The 17114-nt window shown below is 42.2% G+C and overlaps 1 protein-coding gene across 1 annotated transcript in view; it reads left to right on the top strand.

Moving 5' to 3' along the window:
* The window catches only part of Dppa2 (developmental pluripotency associated 2), a 17289-nt gene extending 175 nt beyond the window's left edge, over positions 1-17114 (top strand). The window contains exons 2-11 of the mRNA XM_048345813.1: positions 3575-3645; positions 6828-6914; positions 7794-7847; positions 8716-8860; positions 9434-9490; positions 9917-10074; positions 10163-10216; positions 12000-12276; positions 15454-15649; positions 17052-17114. Of these exons, the coding sequence (XP_048201770.1) occupies positions 3575-3645; positions 6828-6914; positions 7794-7847; positions 8716-8860; positions 9434-9490; positions 9917-10074; positions 10163-10216; positions 12000-12276; positions 15454-15649; positions 17052-17094 (1142 nt within the window). The 3' untranslated portion in view covers positions 17095-17114. The remainder of the gene's footprint in view (positions 1-3574; positions 3646-6827; positions 6915-7793; positions 7848-8715; positions 8861-9433; positions 9491-9916; positions 10075-10162; positions 10217-11999; positions 12277-15453; positions 15650-17051) is intronic.

Genomic DNA, 17114 nt, shown 5'->3' with positions numbered 1-17114 from the left:
GTCAGCAAGGTCACCACCAGGCAGACTCTTAAGTTCATCTCAAGTTAATCTTCCAAGTAGATGGATATGGCTGCATCTCCCCTTCTGTATGAAGACGAGAGAGAGAGAGAGAGAGAGAGAGAGAGAGAGAGAGAGAGAGAGAGAGAGTGTGTGTGTGTGTGTGTGTGTGTGTGTATTCCATGCAGGCCCTGGGGCAGAACTGCGGGGACTTCTCATCTGTTACCACTGTTCTGTGACCATTACAGCAGATGCAGTCTATTCTGAAGTCCCTCGTCAGGTTTTTGTTTGTTAATACTTTTTTTAGATTCCATTTCAAGGTTTTGTCCAAATCTGAGGTCCCTCATATGTTTTCCTACTGTCTCACCCAACACTGAGTTGTACTATAGTGTTTTCTTTAGCATGTGGTTTTTGCACTTGTTTTCTCTTTGTAATAAAACATTATACAAAGTCTGGTTTTATATATATGTATATTGTTTAATGCAATGATTTTCTCCCCTTTCCTCTACTCTTCTCCCATTGTGGTAGATACTGTTTAATACTCCCTTTGGAAAAATGGCCTAATGCATAGGACAGAGAAAGTCAAGTGCCACTCCAATGAATGGCTCATTCCTGCAATGATAGCTACATAAGAGGCTGAGATCTGAGGATCCTGATTTGGAGCCATCCAAGACAGAAAACTCCCCGTGACCCTTATCTTCAATTAACAAGCAAAAAGACAGAAGTGGAGCTGTGACTCAAGAGTGCTAGCCTTGACCAAAAGAAGCTCAAAGATAGTGCCAGGCTCTGAGTTCAAGCCTCAAGACCAGCACAAGAGTGGGCTGGGAAAATGGCCTATTGGTAAATTGCTCACTTCATATACATGAATCCCTGGGTTCGATTCCTCAGTACAACATATACAGAAAAAGCTGAAAGTGGCTCTGTAGCTCAAGTAGTAGAGTGCTAGCCTTGAGAAAAAAGAAGCCAGGGACAGTGCTCAGGCCCTGAGTTCAAGCCCCAGGACTGGCAAAACAAAACAAAACAAAAAACAGACCAGCATAAGAAACAAAGGGAAGAGCCAAAAGAATCCTGGCTGAGCCTGGATGCCAGGCTAATTCCATCCACCAAGTCCCTACTGTGTAGACTAGGCTGGGCATGAACATGGGCCCTGTTCTTGTGCCCCCGTACCAGGCATACAAAATCCACAGAGAAGTGCCAATGATCCAAAGGTCACTTTGACAGTCTAGGAAATGAGGTATTTAGAGTCAGTGCCAGGCATATAGGGCCTGGCCCACCATATCCCCCAGTTGATGTCTACGCAGTGGGAAGTGCAGTAGGAATGGCAGTAGGTGATTAATGAGTTAGCACTGTATTTTCCCCCAGCTCCACAGAGTTGTGGATGATTCCAGCAGTTGTGGCTGAAATCACTTCTAGCCAAGTCATCACTTCTGCAGGCAAGGGAATATAAGAGAAAAGAGCCTGTGGAAGCCTGGACAAGGCTGAAAGTGAGTTGGAAAATTTCAATTCCTAGTCAAAGAGGAGAGATTGGGAGGGGAAAGAAGATAAGAATTTACAAGCTACTCTGGAGGCTGATATCTGAGAATCCTGGTTTGAAGCCAGCTAGGGCAAAAAAAGTCTCAGTGAGACTTTAATCAGTCAAATGTCAGAAGTTGCCCTACAGATCAAGTGGTAGACTGCTAGTCTTGAATACAAAAAGGCTCAGACACAGCACCCGGCCCCTAAATTCAAGCCCTCCAACTAACAACAAAAAGAGCCAAGCTTGGCTGGTGACTCAACGCACCTGTAATCAATCCTAGCTACTCAGGAGGCTGAGATCTCAGGATTGTGGTTCAAAGCCAATTAACCAAGAGAAAACCAGAAGTGCTGTGGCCCAAGTGGTAGAGCACTAGCCCTGAGCTGAAGAGCTCAGGGACAGCGCCAAGGCCCACCCAGAGTTCAAGCCCGTGACTGACCAAAAAATAAAAATGATAGCCATCTGTGTGTGTGTGTGTGTGTGTAAGTGTAAATCGCCCATGAGACTACATCCAATTAATCAACAAATTAGCATACTGGAAGTAAGGCTAAAGTTATAGAGCACCATTCTGAGCAAGACAGCTGAGCAAGGGCATAATGTCAAGTTCAAACCTCAGTACCAGCAATAAATAAATAAACACTGAATGTGAATGTAGATGTGAGGAAGTAACCAATCTTACTTTTTTTTTTTTTTGCCAGTCCTGGTGCTTGGACTCAGGGCCTGAGCACTGTCCCTGGCTTCTTTTTGCTCAAGGCTAGCACTCTACCACTTGAGCCACAGCGCCACTTCTGGCTTTTTCTATATATGTGGTGCTGAGGAATCGAACCCAGGGCTTCATGCACGCTAGGCAAGCACTCTACAGCTAAGCCATATTCCCAGCCCTCTTTTTTTTTTTTTTGTCAGTTTTGGAGCTTGAACTCAGGACCTGGGCACTGTCCCTCTTTATGCTCAAGCAAGGCTGGGCCTCTATCATGTGAGCAACAGCTCTACTTCTGGTTTTTGAGCCATTAATTGGAGACAAGAGTCTTGGGAGAACTTTTCTGCCCAGGCTGGCTTCCAACAGCTATTCTCAGATCTCAGCCTCCTGAGTAGCTAACATTACAGGAGTGAGCCACCAGCGCACGTCTACTTTCTTCTGTATAATTGAGAGTGTTATAAACCCAGTGCCCCTGGCTTACTGATTCTGCCCCTCTGAAAACCTCAGTTTCTAGGGTTGGTTATGAGTGTTTGCCTAGCATGTATGAAGCCCTGGATTCAATTCCTCAGCACCACATATACAGACAAAGCCAGAAGTGGCGCTGTGGCTCAAATGGTAGAGTGCTAGCCTTGAGCAAAAGGAAGCCAGGGACAGTGTCAGGGCCTGAGTTCAAGCCCCAGGACTGGCAAAAAAACAAAAAGCCTCTATTTTCTATGCAAAACAAAGTAATGATTTTATCTCGTCATTAACTTTGTCTTTATATAAACTATCCTTTCATTGTCATTAATTCTTTTTTGGATGTCTACATTCAAAAGGTATATGTATTTAGCAGAGTGTCAGTGGCTCATGACTGTAATCCTAAACTACTCAGAAGGCAGGAAAGTCAATGTTTCCAATTATCTACCAAAAAGCCAGATGGAGAACTGTGGTTCAACTGGTAGAGCAACAACCTTGATCAAAAAAATGCTAAGTGGGCTGGGGATATAGCCTAGTGGCAAGAGTGCCTGCCTCGGATACACGAGGCCCTAGGTTCGATTCCCCAGCACCACATATACAGAAAACGGCCAGAAGCGGCGCTGTGGCTCAAGTGGCAGAGTGCTAGCCTTGAGCGGGAAGAAGCCAGGGACGGTGCTCGGGCCCTGAGTCCAAGGCCCAGGACTGGCCAAAAAAAAAAAAAAAAAAATGCTAAGAGACAGTGCCCAGGCCATGAATTCAAGCCCCAGAGGAAGCTCTGCCTTTGCTTTCTAATTTTCCTTTGTGCTGGTGTCTTCTAACATTGTGCACATCATGTTAGTTACTATTTGTCTCCTATTACAGCGAGATGACATTCTGTGTGTTGTACATATGTGTCACAATCTTCTCTTTAGGCATTTTCCCCAAAATTTCCCCCAAATTCCAGGTGTTGGGCATTTCAAATGCAAAGCCTTTTGTGTACCAAGTATAGTACCATTGAATCCCATCTCTAGTTTATATCAGAGTCTAGAACAGGGACTGACATATGCTGGAGTAAATTATGATGAATTAAGATATCTTTAGAGTACACATATATCAAATGCAAAGCACAGCACTTACAAAATAAATAAATTGAATTAAAAAAGATAAACAAGAAGATATGGACTGTGATTCATTCATTTATTAAGGAATTTGATAAAGAAAAGTTCCAAAGCTGGGACACAGGTGGCTCATGCATGTAACCTCTGCTACTTAAGAGGCTGAGATCTGAGGTATGTCAGGAAAGACTGGGAACCTCCAAAAAGAATAACCAAAATGCAATAATGGTGCTGTGGCTCAAATGATAGAGCACAAGCCTTGAAGATAGAAGCTCAGGAATATCATTCAGACCCAAAGATTAAGTCCCAGGACCAGAAGATTTAAAAAACACAAAGATATGAAATAATTGGAATTTCAAATACCACTGAATAGTTGAAAATACAGTCTTTTTATTCAATTTACATTACATAAAAAGGAAGGGGTAACATTGACCAAGAAGCATTGTACTTATAATCTGATCTAAACTTTGTAAAACTACTCAAAATACCTTCAAATATGCAAAAAATAAGTCATTTTAGATGGTAAAAAGGTACTATAATTACAAAAGGAAAAAAAAACACCTCCAAACTAAATTTATAAATGAAATATGAGGTCTATTTTTTTTTCAAATTTACCTGGAGCGTGAGGAGAATGGATAGAAGATCTAGAGGATCTTGTGACCAACTGAGTGTGGATAAATGGTTGAAACTGAAACATGGGAAATGGTGATATTGATACTGTTGCTTACTTCTTTCTAGTGATGAGCTTTAGAGCAAGGTAACTTTCTTACAAAGCCAGGGGAAATAGAATTATGGGAAACAACTGAGATAACTTTGTTACAAAGGGCCCAAAGTAAAAAAAAACAACAACAAAGCATGTTAATGAAGTCCCCTTCCCAGAAGTCTTTGCAAGCCCAGACCAATGTCACCTCAGGGCAACAGGTGAATTTCTCTCTAAACTTCACAAAGTAACTAGGGTCACACCCAAGGAAAGATGGGTCTTTTCTAGGAACAAACTCCAGTCTACACTCAGTTTCCTACCCTGCAGTGAGTATCATTATCTGTCTAACAACAAAGTAAAAGGTCAAATTCAGACTTAGCCCTTGGGGATAGCTATACTTTTGGAGTTCCAGAATTCCCTGGAAGGCTTGTTGTAATACTTACCCTTGGACCCAAGAGGTTAGGGTGGGATTGCATACTTTAGGCAAACTGGGCGAGCCTTTGCATAATCATTATTTTCATTAATTAGTTAATTAATTTTTATTTTTATTTTTTGCCAGTCCTGGGGCTTGAACTCAGCGCCTGAGCACTGTCCCTGGCTTCTTTTTGCTCAAGGCTAGCACTCTGCCACTTGAGCCACAGCGCCAGTTCCAGCTTTTTTTTATATATGTGGTACTGAGGAATTGAACCCAGGGCTTCATGTATATGAGGCGAGCACTTTACCACTAGGCCATATTCCCAGCCCCTTAATTTATTTACTATCTTTTTTTGTAAGTTGTGGGGCTTGAACTCATGGTCTGGACACTGGTCCCAGAGCCTCTTTGTGCACAAGGCCAGAGCTCTACACTTGAGTCACAGCACCACTTTCGGTTTTTCAGTGGCTACTTGGATATGAGTCTTTTGGGGGGAGAAAAATGAGGGAGACGGTAATAAGTTTGACAAGAAATGTACTCACCACCTTATGTACGTAAATGTAACCCTGCTGTACATCACCTTGACAGTAAAATTAAAAAAAAAAAAAGTCTCAGTGTATTTTCTGCCCAGGCTGGCTTCACACTGCGATCCTCAGATCTCAGTCTCCAGCATAGCTAGGATTATAGCCTCAGGCACCTGGTTTATTTATTGTCTTTAAGCACTTGTAGTGGGGAGTTTCAACTCAACTAATCTCGTTATTCACCCCTTCCATCTGTATGTCTTTGAATATATTGTGTATTCCTAAATTATATTGACTTGTTCTAATGTGGTAACTGACCTTTCCTGGAGCTAAGGGCTCCAGGTTGTTTGGATGACCTAGGAAAACTGATCACCAGGGTTAAGGTGTCTCCAGTGTGGAGTTCCAGCAACCCTCAAGGGTCTGCTGCAGTCCCAGCTGCCAGTTCTTCCATCACCTGCTAGCTTAAACTTGGCTTCTTTCTGCTCCTCCCTCCTGTCAATACTGCTAAAGGCTAAATTCTTGGAGTTACAACCGCAGCTAACAGATAAAACCAGTGTACTTCTCTATTATAACCTATGATGTCCCACACCCACAGTGTGCAAAGGAATTCTAAAATACTTGCCTAAAATCAGTGATACAAATTTTCTAATTATATGTAAGCCTTATTTACTTATTTATTCATTCATTCATTTATGGTGCCACTAAAAGGGACGGAACTCAGAGTTTGAGTGTAATCTCTTAGCTTCCCTCCTTCCCTTCTCCTCTCACTTGAGACACACCTCCATCCAGTTTTTTTTTGGGGGGGGGGCGGGTCCTGGGACTTGAACTCTTGGCCTGGGTGCTGTTTCTGAGCTTTTCAGCTTAAGGCTAACGTTCTACCACAGCTCCACGGTCTGTTTGAGGGATTAATGGGAGGTACGAATCGCACGGACTTTTGTTTTTTTCTTTTTTTTTTGGCCAGTCCTGGGCCTTGGACTCAGGGCCTGAGCACTGTCCCAGGCTTCTTCCCACTCAAGGCTAGCACTCTGCCACTTGAGCCACAGCACCCCTTCTGGCCATTTTCCATATATGTGGTGCTGGGGAATCAAACCGAGAGCTTCATGTGTAGGAGGCAAGCACTCTTGCCACTAGGCCATATTCCCAGCCCTCACACGCACTTTTCTGCCTTGACTTCAGATCCTCAGATCTCAGCCTCTTGAGTGGTAAGGGCTACAGACCTGAGCCACAAGCGTCCTGGTAAATCCATTATTAAGCACCAAAGCTCTCAGAGAGTCATTCCAGAACATTCCATTTATTCAATTGGAACCTGTTAGCCACAGTTTGTTTCTAGTAGTTTTCTTCACACTCTCACCTTAAAAAGGATAAAGATAAAGCTCCAATTGTTTTAGGGGATTTGGCATAAACGAGTGACTTAAGAATTGAACTGTCGCCCTATAGACTTGCAGAGTGAAGATACGGATGAAAGGATCTGAAGAGATTGGGCGGTGCCAAGAGGTGCGCCGGGGAGGGGAACAGCCTCTCTGGGTAACAGGAAGCAGGAGACATTTGCCTATAAAAGGAGAGGGCAGGAAAGGCTCAGGTTAAGGGAAGTAAAGCGCGGGTAACCTGAGCTCGGCGGGCCAGACTTCCCTGAAAATGTCAAATTCAAACCACTGTACGATCCAGGACAAGGTAAGTTTTTGCTACTAATCAAATTACTTTTCCCCCACATCCAGCTGCTTTCTAAAGTCTTTCCTCATCCTACACATTGCTTGATTTCTCCTTGCAAGTAGTTTCTGGGACTTCTCTTTTCTCAAATGGATGATGAACTTGCACATGGTCGATTCTATATTAGGGTGATTGGGAAAAGAAGTAAGTTGGTTATTCCTACTTCAACGGAAAGCATTTACGATATCAATGGGATTTTTTTTCTCCCTCCAGTATTAAGAAATAAGCCGATCCAATGTGGCTTTTCAATCTCAGGCTTAAATTATGGTGGTCACGAGCAGACACAAATTTAATGAGACTAAATTGCCCAGCGTTAGGTATACAACTTTCAGAAGGCTGCTGTTAAGTTCCACTTACCTTGTGCAATTTCACAAGGTCAGCATCTAGTTTGTTTATTTGTTTTAAGCTAACCCAAGCGAATTGATGTGGCGGGGACTTCGGGAAAGTGATATACAAATGCAAAGAAGTCACTAATTGCATGCTGAGAGCTTGGGGCTGGAGGCAGCCATTGAAGAGAGGGAAACGGGAAGGGGCGGAACCGGGCGCCGGGACTTTTCAAGGTGTCACTGTAGGCCAGGTTGGAATTTGTTCTCCACTGAGTTTGAGAGGAAAAACAGGAGCCAGGTGGGCACTCAAAGATGCCCTCCTCCATGGCATTGTTTAGTGAATTTCTGAGATTTGGTTTGTCACTTCTAGGATGGATTATTAGAAGTATACCAGGGCTATGTAGGGGAGATTCGGAAAACACCTGTTAGTTGCTTCCTATTGTAGCCTAGTTTTCCATATTACTTTTCCTTCATTGGTTCACTGAAAGTAGAGCAAAGATAATAACAATCTGGTTGTTTGGTGCTAAGCGTCCAGTGGCTACTACAGATGTAACTTGGGAAAACAGTGAGTCCTCCCCTTATCAAGGTCAGACCATTCAAGAATGAATGGGCCACACAGATTTCAGGCTGTTTAGCAATGACAAACATTGATGACTTCCAGAAGCAGCACAACCTGCAGTTTGAATAGTCTTCTAGATAATTTGGTGTTTTTTGTATACATGGGCTTGACAAGAGCTTGAATCCAAATTCCTGTGACCAAAGAGGATTGATAGATTAAAATACAGTTTTTTCTCTCTTTTAATTTGTGTGTATGTGCATGTGTGCAACTGTGTGTGCCTGCTGGAGATTAAACTCAGGCTCTGGGTGCTGTCATTTAGGATTTTGTTTTTGTGTCAGTCGTGGGTGCTGTCATTGAGCATTTTTGTTCAAGGCTAGCATTCTGGCATGTGAGCCACAGTTCTACTTCTGGCCTTTGGGTGGTTAATTGGAGCTGGCTTTGAACCATGATCCTCAGATCTCAGCCTCCTAAGTAGCTAGGATTACAAATACTAGCCACCACCACCCAGCTGAAAGTCTGAGACTTTTATTCTCCCATAAACCTGCAAGCTGTAAGAATTGCTGTGTGTGGCTCAAGTGTAGTGCATCAGTCTTAAGCTAAAAAACCAAGCAAATGTACAGGGCTCTGAGTTCAAGCCCCAGTGTCAGCATTAAAAACAAACAACAACAGCAACAAAAAACAAAAGTGTAGCCAAGTGGCATCAAATGAAAGTCAGTGACTCTTTTTTTTCCAGAATTTGTTTTCGGATGAATTAGATGAAGAAAGTGTGATTTTAACACTTGTCCCAGTTACAGATGAGCCTTTTGAAGAAGTTGTAGAATCCAGTGTTTCAACATCAGACAATATCAACCTAAAAACACCTGGGAATAACAACACAGGTATGAATTCTCAATTCCCAAACCATGAATGAAGTTCAATATCTTATTTAAAAATGAAGCGAAGAGGGTTGGAGATATGGTTTAGGTAGTAGGTAGAACACCTGCCTAGTAAGTGGATGGAAAGTCCTGAGTTCAAACCCCAGTTCTACCACCAGAAAAAACAAATGGGCACTAGGGACTCATGCCTATAATCCTAGCTACTCAGGAAGCTGAAATCTGGGGACTGCATGCAAAGCCAGCCTATGCAGGAAAGTCTGAGCCTTTTTATATCTCTAGTTAACCACTAAAAAGGCTGGAAATATGGTGTGCTTCTAGCCTTGTTGAGAAAAGTCAAGGCAGAGAGCATCTGTCCGTGAGTTCAAGTTCCAGTGCCATTAGTTTAAAGAAAAAAAAAAGGGGGGGGGGGGAGTCATGTACCTCCATGGTAGAAGGCTTGCTCAGCCTCTAACTTAAAAACAAAGTTAGCAATACAATACCTAGCAAATACCTAGTACTTAGTGAAGTAATTACAGTGGTAAATATGTAGCAGCTCTTAAATCATGACCCTCTGAACTTGTCCTCTGTGCTTCATAGGAAGACAAAATGATTTATTCTTGGGCCCACCGAATAGGCTTCAAGAAGTGACCATATGTAACTAGAACTATTTGTAAGAATGAAGAACTAGAACTATTTGTAAGAATGTTTTTGAAGACAGCAAGGCAGGCTAATATGGTTGGTCTGAGGTAGAATATAGGAGTGGTTTATTTGATTTCTCTGTGTGCAGATGATATTTTGCTATTCAAAAGCTAGCCATATTAGAGTAAAACTCCAACCAGATGGTTGTCTAAGACTACAAAAAGCCAAGCTATCTTTGTAGTCCCCAATGTGCTATTTTAATAGTTTCAGTATTTTTGATATTTCTTAATTCCTGAACTTGATATCTTGCTTTAAGCATGTTTAAACATGAGAAAAAATATATCTATATATCTGCAATCTAACTCTCGAAAATGTGAGGAAATGTTTAATCAGTCATACACAGGCTAAGTCTTTACTACTTTGGTTCCATTCTTTCTCCAGATCTCATTCCACAAACAAATGATGTTAAAAACCTCTCGAAAACTCATTGGAAAAAGTCTGTGTGCCCGTTGCCTGCTGTCTTACCTCCTATTAACGAGGTGTCTCGGGATCACTTACGTAGCTGGTGCCAGCAATTTAACCTGAGTACAGATGGCCAGGTCAGTGCACTAATGTGAATGAATCTGCATGGATGTATAAGAACCTTTGTCATATTTCACTTACAGAGTTCGTTTTTAATTTCCTTAGAAAATAGAAGTGTATTTGAGACTCCTGAGGCACAGATATCCTGAACAACAAAATGTAAGTGACAGTGTGGCCCTGTGAGTCTTGGTGGGTTGTCCTACTTTGCTACTGTTAATTACTATCTTCTTTACCTCTAAGGCAAGGTTTCTTAACTGTAAGATAGTTGACATTTAGGGGGCCAAATATTGTTTTATTATTTGGGATGCTGTTGTTGTAATGGCAGCCATTGACCTACTTTTTTTACTTCAGTGAAGGCTGGCTTTCTGTCACTGGAGCCAATACCTTTGCTTCCAGTTTGTTTTTTTAATCATTATTATAAAGTTGACATACAGAGTAGTTACAATTACCTAATGTCACTCTTTCCCTCACTCTCTCAATGCTTCCAGCTTCTTCTTTTTTTTTTTTTGGCTAGTCCTGGGCCTTGAACTCAGGGCCTGAGCACTGTCCCTGGCTTCTTTTTGCTCAAGGCTAGCACTCTACCACTTGAGCCACAGCACCACTTCTGGCAGTTTTCTATATATATAGTGCTGGGGAATCGAACCCAGGGCTTCATGTATACAAGGCAAGCACTCTTGCCATTAGGCTATATTCCCAGCTCCAATGCTTCCAGCATCTTGATGGTTAATTGGATATAAGAGTTTCATGGACATTGTTCTGCCTGAGTTGGCTTTGAACCACAATTCTCAGATTGCAGCCGTTTGTGTTACAGGTAGGAGCCACCAGCCCCTGGCCCTCTTCAGTCAGACTTAAAAAAAATTATCTTAGTTACTTTTTTTTTTACTTAAGTAGTTGTAGAAAGGAGTTTTAATTCAAATCAGATTAAATGTAGTCACTATATTCAATGTGTGTTATGTATTAAAAAATGAACTACATAACTTGAAGGTAGGGACAAGAGAACAATAAAGGAGAAAAAAAGGGAAGATGCTGGGAGTTGGTGGCTCACGCCTGTAATCTTAGCTATTCAGAAGGATCTGAGGATGACAGTGCAAAGCCAGCCTGGGCAGGGAAGTCCATGAGACTCTTATCTCCAATTAACCATCAGAAACCTGGAAGTGACACTGTGGCTCAAAGTGGGAGAGTACTAGCTAGTCTTGAGCTGAACAGTTTAGGAACAGCACCCAGGCCCAGAGTTCAAGCCCCACTAAAACAAAAGAAAGAAAGGGAAGACAATGACCAAGAAGCATTATACGCATCATAACCTACTTGACTTAAGGACTTGTAACTCCTTTGTACAGTACAGCTCCTTAAACAATTTTTAAAGTAAGTATATGCATCTTGATCAATGATACCCCTTTCATCACTGCCACATCTTTATCAATTACCTCTGTTCTATTTTCACATGTGTACATTGAACCAGACTGCATTTGTCCACCCTTTTTCTTCCCCCTTCCCATTGACTCTTCCAGCAAAACATTTTTTAGCTTCTTCCTCCCCCATTTTTGTTTGTGTTTTGTTGTTTTTTGCCAGTCCTGGGGCTTGGATTCATGGCCTGAGCACTGTCTCTGGCTTCTTTTTGCTCAAGCTAGCACACTACCTCTTGAGGCACCGCATCACTTCTGGTTATGTGGTGCTGAGGAATCGAAGCCTTCATATGCATGCTAGGCAAGCACTCTACTGCTAAGTCCCCTTCCCAGCCTCAATTCCCCAGTTTTATCAACAAAAAATTCTCCCAGTTGAGAAGTACTCCTCTTGTGCTCTAAGGGGAACTATTATTTCTAAACCCTCACATACTGACATACACATTCCAGTCAGTGTAAAGGATGATAAAATGGGAACATTCCATTCATCCTTGGCAAGAGTACTTCTGACTAAATACTCATTGTGGATTATTTTTTTTCAGTATATTCCCAAAACACCAGAGGAGGCCAGATTGACCTCAAATTCCAAGAAACATAGGAAAGAAAGAAGTCTACAGACAAACAGTAGAATAAGTGAGGCCACTTCACACAAGGCCACTGTTGGACATGAGAGAAATAATATCGTGGAAGTAGTAACTTCTGCCCAAGCATCTATGTTGGCATGTTGGGCACGGATTGCTGCAGAAGCTGCCAAACCCAGGACAGTGAAGTTTTGTCCTACTGCTTCAACTATAGAGACATTTTTGCTTCCAGCCTCTGGTAAGATCAACCTCCAGATCGAGAACTATTCTAGAAAAACAAGACTACCTTTACAAGTAAACCAAACAAACCAAAAATGTTAGTTCAAGTAGTTGGACATTGGTCATTGGGTTCACACAGAATTGTCTCTTCCTCCTGCCCAGTAGTTGAGTTTGGGTGGGATAGGTCTCTAGGTTGGGATAGGTCTCTAGGTTATTAGTTGGTTAACCCTCCCACATCAGTAAATGGAATTCGGAAGCAGGAAGAAAACTAATGATGTGGTTGGGTACAGTCTTTTCTTTATTCTTTTCTTAAGGTGATCAAATGCTTGGAGTAGATGATGGTGGGGAATGGGATGGGCTTTTGTTTGTTTGTTTTCTCCCTCCTCCTTTCCTCCTTTTCCTACCCCTGACCTACCTTTTTTTTTTTTGTCAGTTATGGGGCTTGAACTCAGATTCTGGGTGCTGTCTATGAGTTCTTTTGCTCAAAGCTAGCACTCTACCACTTTTAGCAACAGTACAACTTCTAGTTTTTGAGCAGTAAGTTGGAGATAAGAGTCTCATGGGGACTTTTTCTGCCTGGGCTAGGTTTGAACCACAATCCTCAGATCTCAGTCTCTTGAATAGCTAGGATTATAGGTATGAGCCACCAGCACCGGGCTCTTTCCTACCTTCTTATCTTCTCTTGCTATTATTTAGATGTTCTAGAAACAGATTCATTCTGGGAAATCATTATTTATAAAAAATTATAACTACCTATTTGCTAGAGTGATTATGAAACTTAGGCACATACCTTGGTACATTGGAAATACAAATACAGTGAATATTAAACAGTTTGGTTCTTGGGCCACAATCCTCAAACAAACCCTCCCTACTAATTGCTGAGGACTGAACCTAGAACCTCAAACAGAAAGCATTGATGCAGAGCTGTGCCTTAAACTTTATTTACTTTTTTTTGGTCAGTGGGCTTGAACTCAGGGACAGGGTACTGTCCCTAAGTTTTTTTTTTGTTCAAGGCTAGTACTCTATCACTTTGAGTCACAATGCCACTTCTAGTTTTCGGTGGTTAATTGCAGCTAAGAGTCTCACAGAAGCTATGTGCCTATAGTCCACGCCTGTAATCTTAGCTACTCAGGAGGCTGAGGTCTGAGGATCACAGTTCAAAGCCAGCCAGGCAGAAAAGTCCATGAGACTCTTATCTCCAACTAATCACCAGAAAACCTGAAGTGGCATTGTGGTTCAAAGTTGTAGAGCCCTTAGCTTTGAGCAAAAGAAGCTCAGGGATAGCACTCAGGGGTGAATTGAAGACCCATGACTGACAAAATAATAATAATAATAAAAAGAGAGTCTCAGACTTTCTTGCCCAGTCTGGCTTTGAACCATGATCCTCTGGTCTCAGCCTCCTGAGTTGCTAGGATTACAGACATGAGCCACCAGTGTCCAGCTTATTTTATTTTAGTCTTTTCTGTGCTGGTCCTGGGACTTGAATTCAGGGCCTGGGTACTGTCTCTGAGCTCTTTTCTCAAGGCTAGCACTCTACCACTTTGACTCACAGCTCCTCTTCCAGGTTTCTGGTGGTTAATTAAAGATAAGAGTCTCACAGACTTACCTGCCGGGGCTAGCTTTAAACTTCAATTCTCAGATGTCAGCCTTCTGGAGTAGCGCAGATGACAAGTATGAACCTTCAGTGTCCAGCCTTATTCTTTAAGTAGTTGTACACAGGAGTTTCACTTGAAGACAGATTATGAATAATACAATGCATTTTGGTCAATGTCATTCTTACTGTAGATTTTTTTTGGGGGGGGGTGGGGGGCAGTCCTGGGCCTTGGACTCAGGGCCTGAGCACTGTCCCTGGCTTCCTTTTGCTCAAGGCTAGCACTCTGCCACTTGAGCCACAGTGCCACTTCTGGCCATTTTCTGTATATGTGGTGCTGGGGAATCAAACCCAGGACCTCATGTATACGAGGCAAGCTCTCTTGCCACTAGGCTATATCCCCAGCCCCATGTAGATTCTTAATCTTTCCTTTTCTTTCTATCTTTTTCTGTATGTCAGTTAATAATTAATGTACTTTGTTGAATGTGTACCAGTGGGGTTTGGCTAAGGAAGAGTATAAAGAGGAAGGATAAGTGTAGTCCAGTTGCTTGTTGTTTGCAAGGTACGATGACAATCGAAAGGCTGTTGAAATTGTTTTAAGAAGGCTTCTTAGGATGTTGAGATCCTAAAATTGTAGCCAGATTCTAAGATTGCCAGCCCAGGCAGAAAAAAAGTCTGTGAGACACTTAACTCCAATTAGCTAGCCCAAAACTGGAAGTAGAGTTGTGGCTCAAGTTGTAAGGTGCCAATCTTGAGTGGAAAAGCCAAGTGAGTGTGAACCAGCACACAAAAAGGTGTGTTGTAAAAGAGAAGCAGGCTAGGAATATGGCCTAGTGGCAAGAGTGCTTGCCTCATATACATGAAGCCCTAGGTTCAATTCCTTAGTTCTAAATATGTAGAAAAGGCCAGAAGTGGCGCTGTGGCTCGAGTGGCAGGCAGAGTACTAGCCTTGAGCAAAAAGAGACTAGGGACAGTGCTCAGGCCCTGAGTTCAAGGCCCAGGACTGGCAGAGAGAGAGAGAGAGAGAGAGAGAGAGAGAGAGAGAGAGAGAGGTGCAGTGAGCTTAAGTGGAATACATTGCCAAGTTATTCATAGGTGGAAATGTTAGGATGATTCTCCACCCCCTGCCTAATCTAACACACATGCTAATAAAATGATTTCTTTTAGGAAAAGCTGGATTAGGTTGGCACATGGTATGATTCAGTATTCAGGAGGCAGAGGGTCAAAGTTCTAGAGGTTTAGGCCAGCCAGGGCTACATAGCCAGAACCTATCTCAAAAGCATAGAGGCTGGAGAGATAGCTCAGTGGAAGAACACTTGCCAGTCTGTGTGTATGGTCTGGGTTCAATCCCCAGTACTGTACAAAGGCAATTTAAAAATATAGATATTTAATCTAATCTATCTATCTAACTGTAGTAATGAATGCAGATTACCTAACAAAAACCTACAGGTAACTTATTAGTCAACTTGTACTACATAATACATGAAGTTAGAATGATTTGGCTTGTTGTTTTCACACATCTTATTCAAATGATCTGTTCACTGTTCATGCTGAGTGAGAGTAATCTTGATTCTGCTGTTCATACCTGTGTCTCTTCTTGCCCAGGTGTCAGGTGGTGTGTAGTCCATGGCAGACTTCTCCCAGCAGATGGGAAGGGATGGGTGCGCCTGCAGTTTTGTGCAGGTCAGACCTGGGTCCCCAACAGTCGCAAGACAATGATTTCTCTCTTCCTGTTACCAGCCTGTTTATTCCCAACCCCAGGACTAGAAGATAATATGTTATGCCCTGAATGTGTCAAAAGGTAACCCTTATATATCTTTGTAAACATGGAAGACCAAAGCTGAGATATTTAGATGGGTTTCTAAACAGGCAGAGAGCGAACATGCTGTTTGCTTAATTTGCTGTATATAGATCAGGCAAAAATAGGAGAGGAAAGTACCTCAAACTCAGATAAATTTGTCTTGTGGTTAGCAGATTTAAATACGTCTTGCCCTCAATTTTTAGAGACCTGTTCCAAAGGGGGGGAGATATTAGCAGTCTCCTTATGTGTCATATTCTCAAAGATATATAAAAATTGAGGGAAAGAGGGGAACAAAAAGAAATGAGAAGAAATGGCTGTTGTAGGAGTAACAATGGCAGAGTAGTTGAGGGGACCTTCTGAGGAATTTGTTTATTGGGGATGGAGTTTTGTGGGTTATTCCCCCCTTCCCTTTGAATCCAGGACCACACCCTTGCTGAGTGTTTTTGCCCAAAGCAAGAGTTCTACCACCTGAGTCAGACCTCCACTTTTCAGCTTTTTACTGGTTAATTGGAGATGAGAGTCTCTCTGATTACTTATTCTTCCTGGTCTAGCTTCAAGTCTCAATCTTCAGATCTCTGTCTCCTTGTAGTTAGGATTACAGATGTGAGCCAGTAGCCCACAGCTTTACTTGTTAGAAGGTAAATGACTCAGGTTTCCTTTGTTGATTGGAAATAGCCAATAGGAACATGTGAAAGTGAGAGCCAATGATATACTTATAAACTGGAAGAAAGTCAATGTTTGATGCTTATATCGATTGACTAAGAAGTCTAGGAGAGGAGTGAACCAGGAAGGGCTTCAATTTTTCTCTCTCTTTTTTTTTTTTTTTTCTTGCCAGTCCTGGGGCTTGGACTCCGGGACTGAGCACTGTCCCTGGCTTCCTTTTGCTCAAGGCTAGCACTTTGCCACTTGAGCCACAGCGCCACTTCTGGCTGTTTTCTATATAGTGCTGAAGAGTCAAACCCAGGATTTCATGTATGGGAGGCAAGCACTCTACCACTAGGCCATATTCCCAGTCCCAAGGGCCTCAAATTTTTCCAGTTAATTTGGGGACACTGGCTTTTCTCAGAACAGAATGATCACAGAGACACCAGGAAATATCTCCTGAAATATCACTTTTGATTTTATATGGACTATAGAATGAATGCCTAATGTGTGAGAGCCAATTCAGTGTTTCATTTTATGGGACCCATTGCAGTAAAGAGAATATGAGGCCTGAGAGAAATGGGCAGCACTTAACTGCAGGACAGGCTATGGGCTTTCTACACTTAGGTGTTGAGTCAAATCATTCACAGCCCCCAGGAAGTGGATTCCTTGTCATATATTCCATTTTCATGGGCTTGATGTGGAATGTCATGTTAGTCTAGTATTTTTTGTTATACTTATTTTCTAACTTGTCTTCTAGGAATAAGAAGATAATGAAAAAAATTAAGTACAATAGGAGATAAAAGAAAAAGGCCATACTTTC

This window comes from Perognathus longimembris, chromosome 5 (assembly GCF_023159225.1).
Source record: "Perognathus longimembris pacificus isolate PPM17 chromosome 5, ASM2315922v1, whole genome shotgun sequence".
NCBI lineage: Eukaryota > Metazoa > Chordata > Mammalia > Rodentia > Heteromyidae > Perognathus > Perognathus longimembris.
The sequence above is the reverse complement of the archived record's forward strand: the minus strand, read 5'-3'. Positions and strand labels throughout refer to the sequence as shown.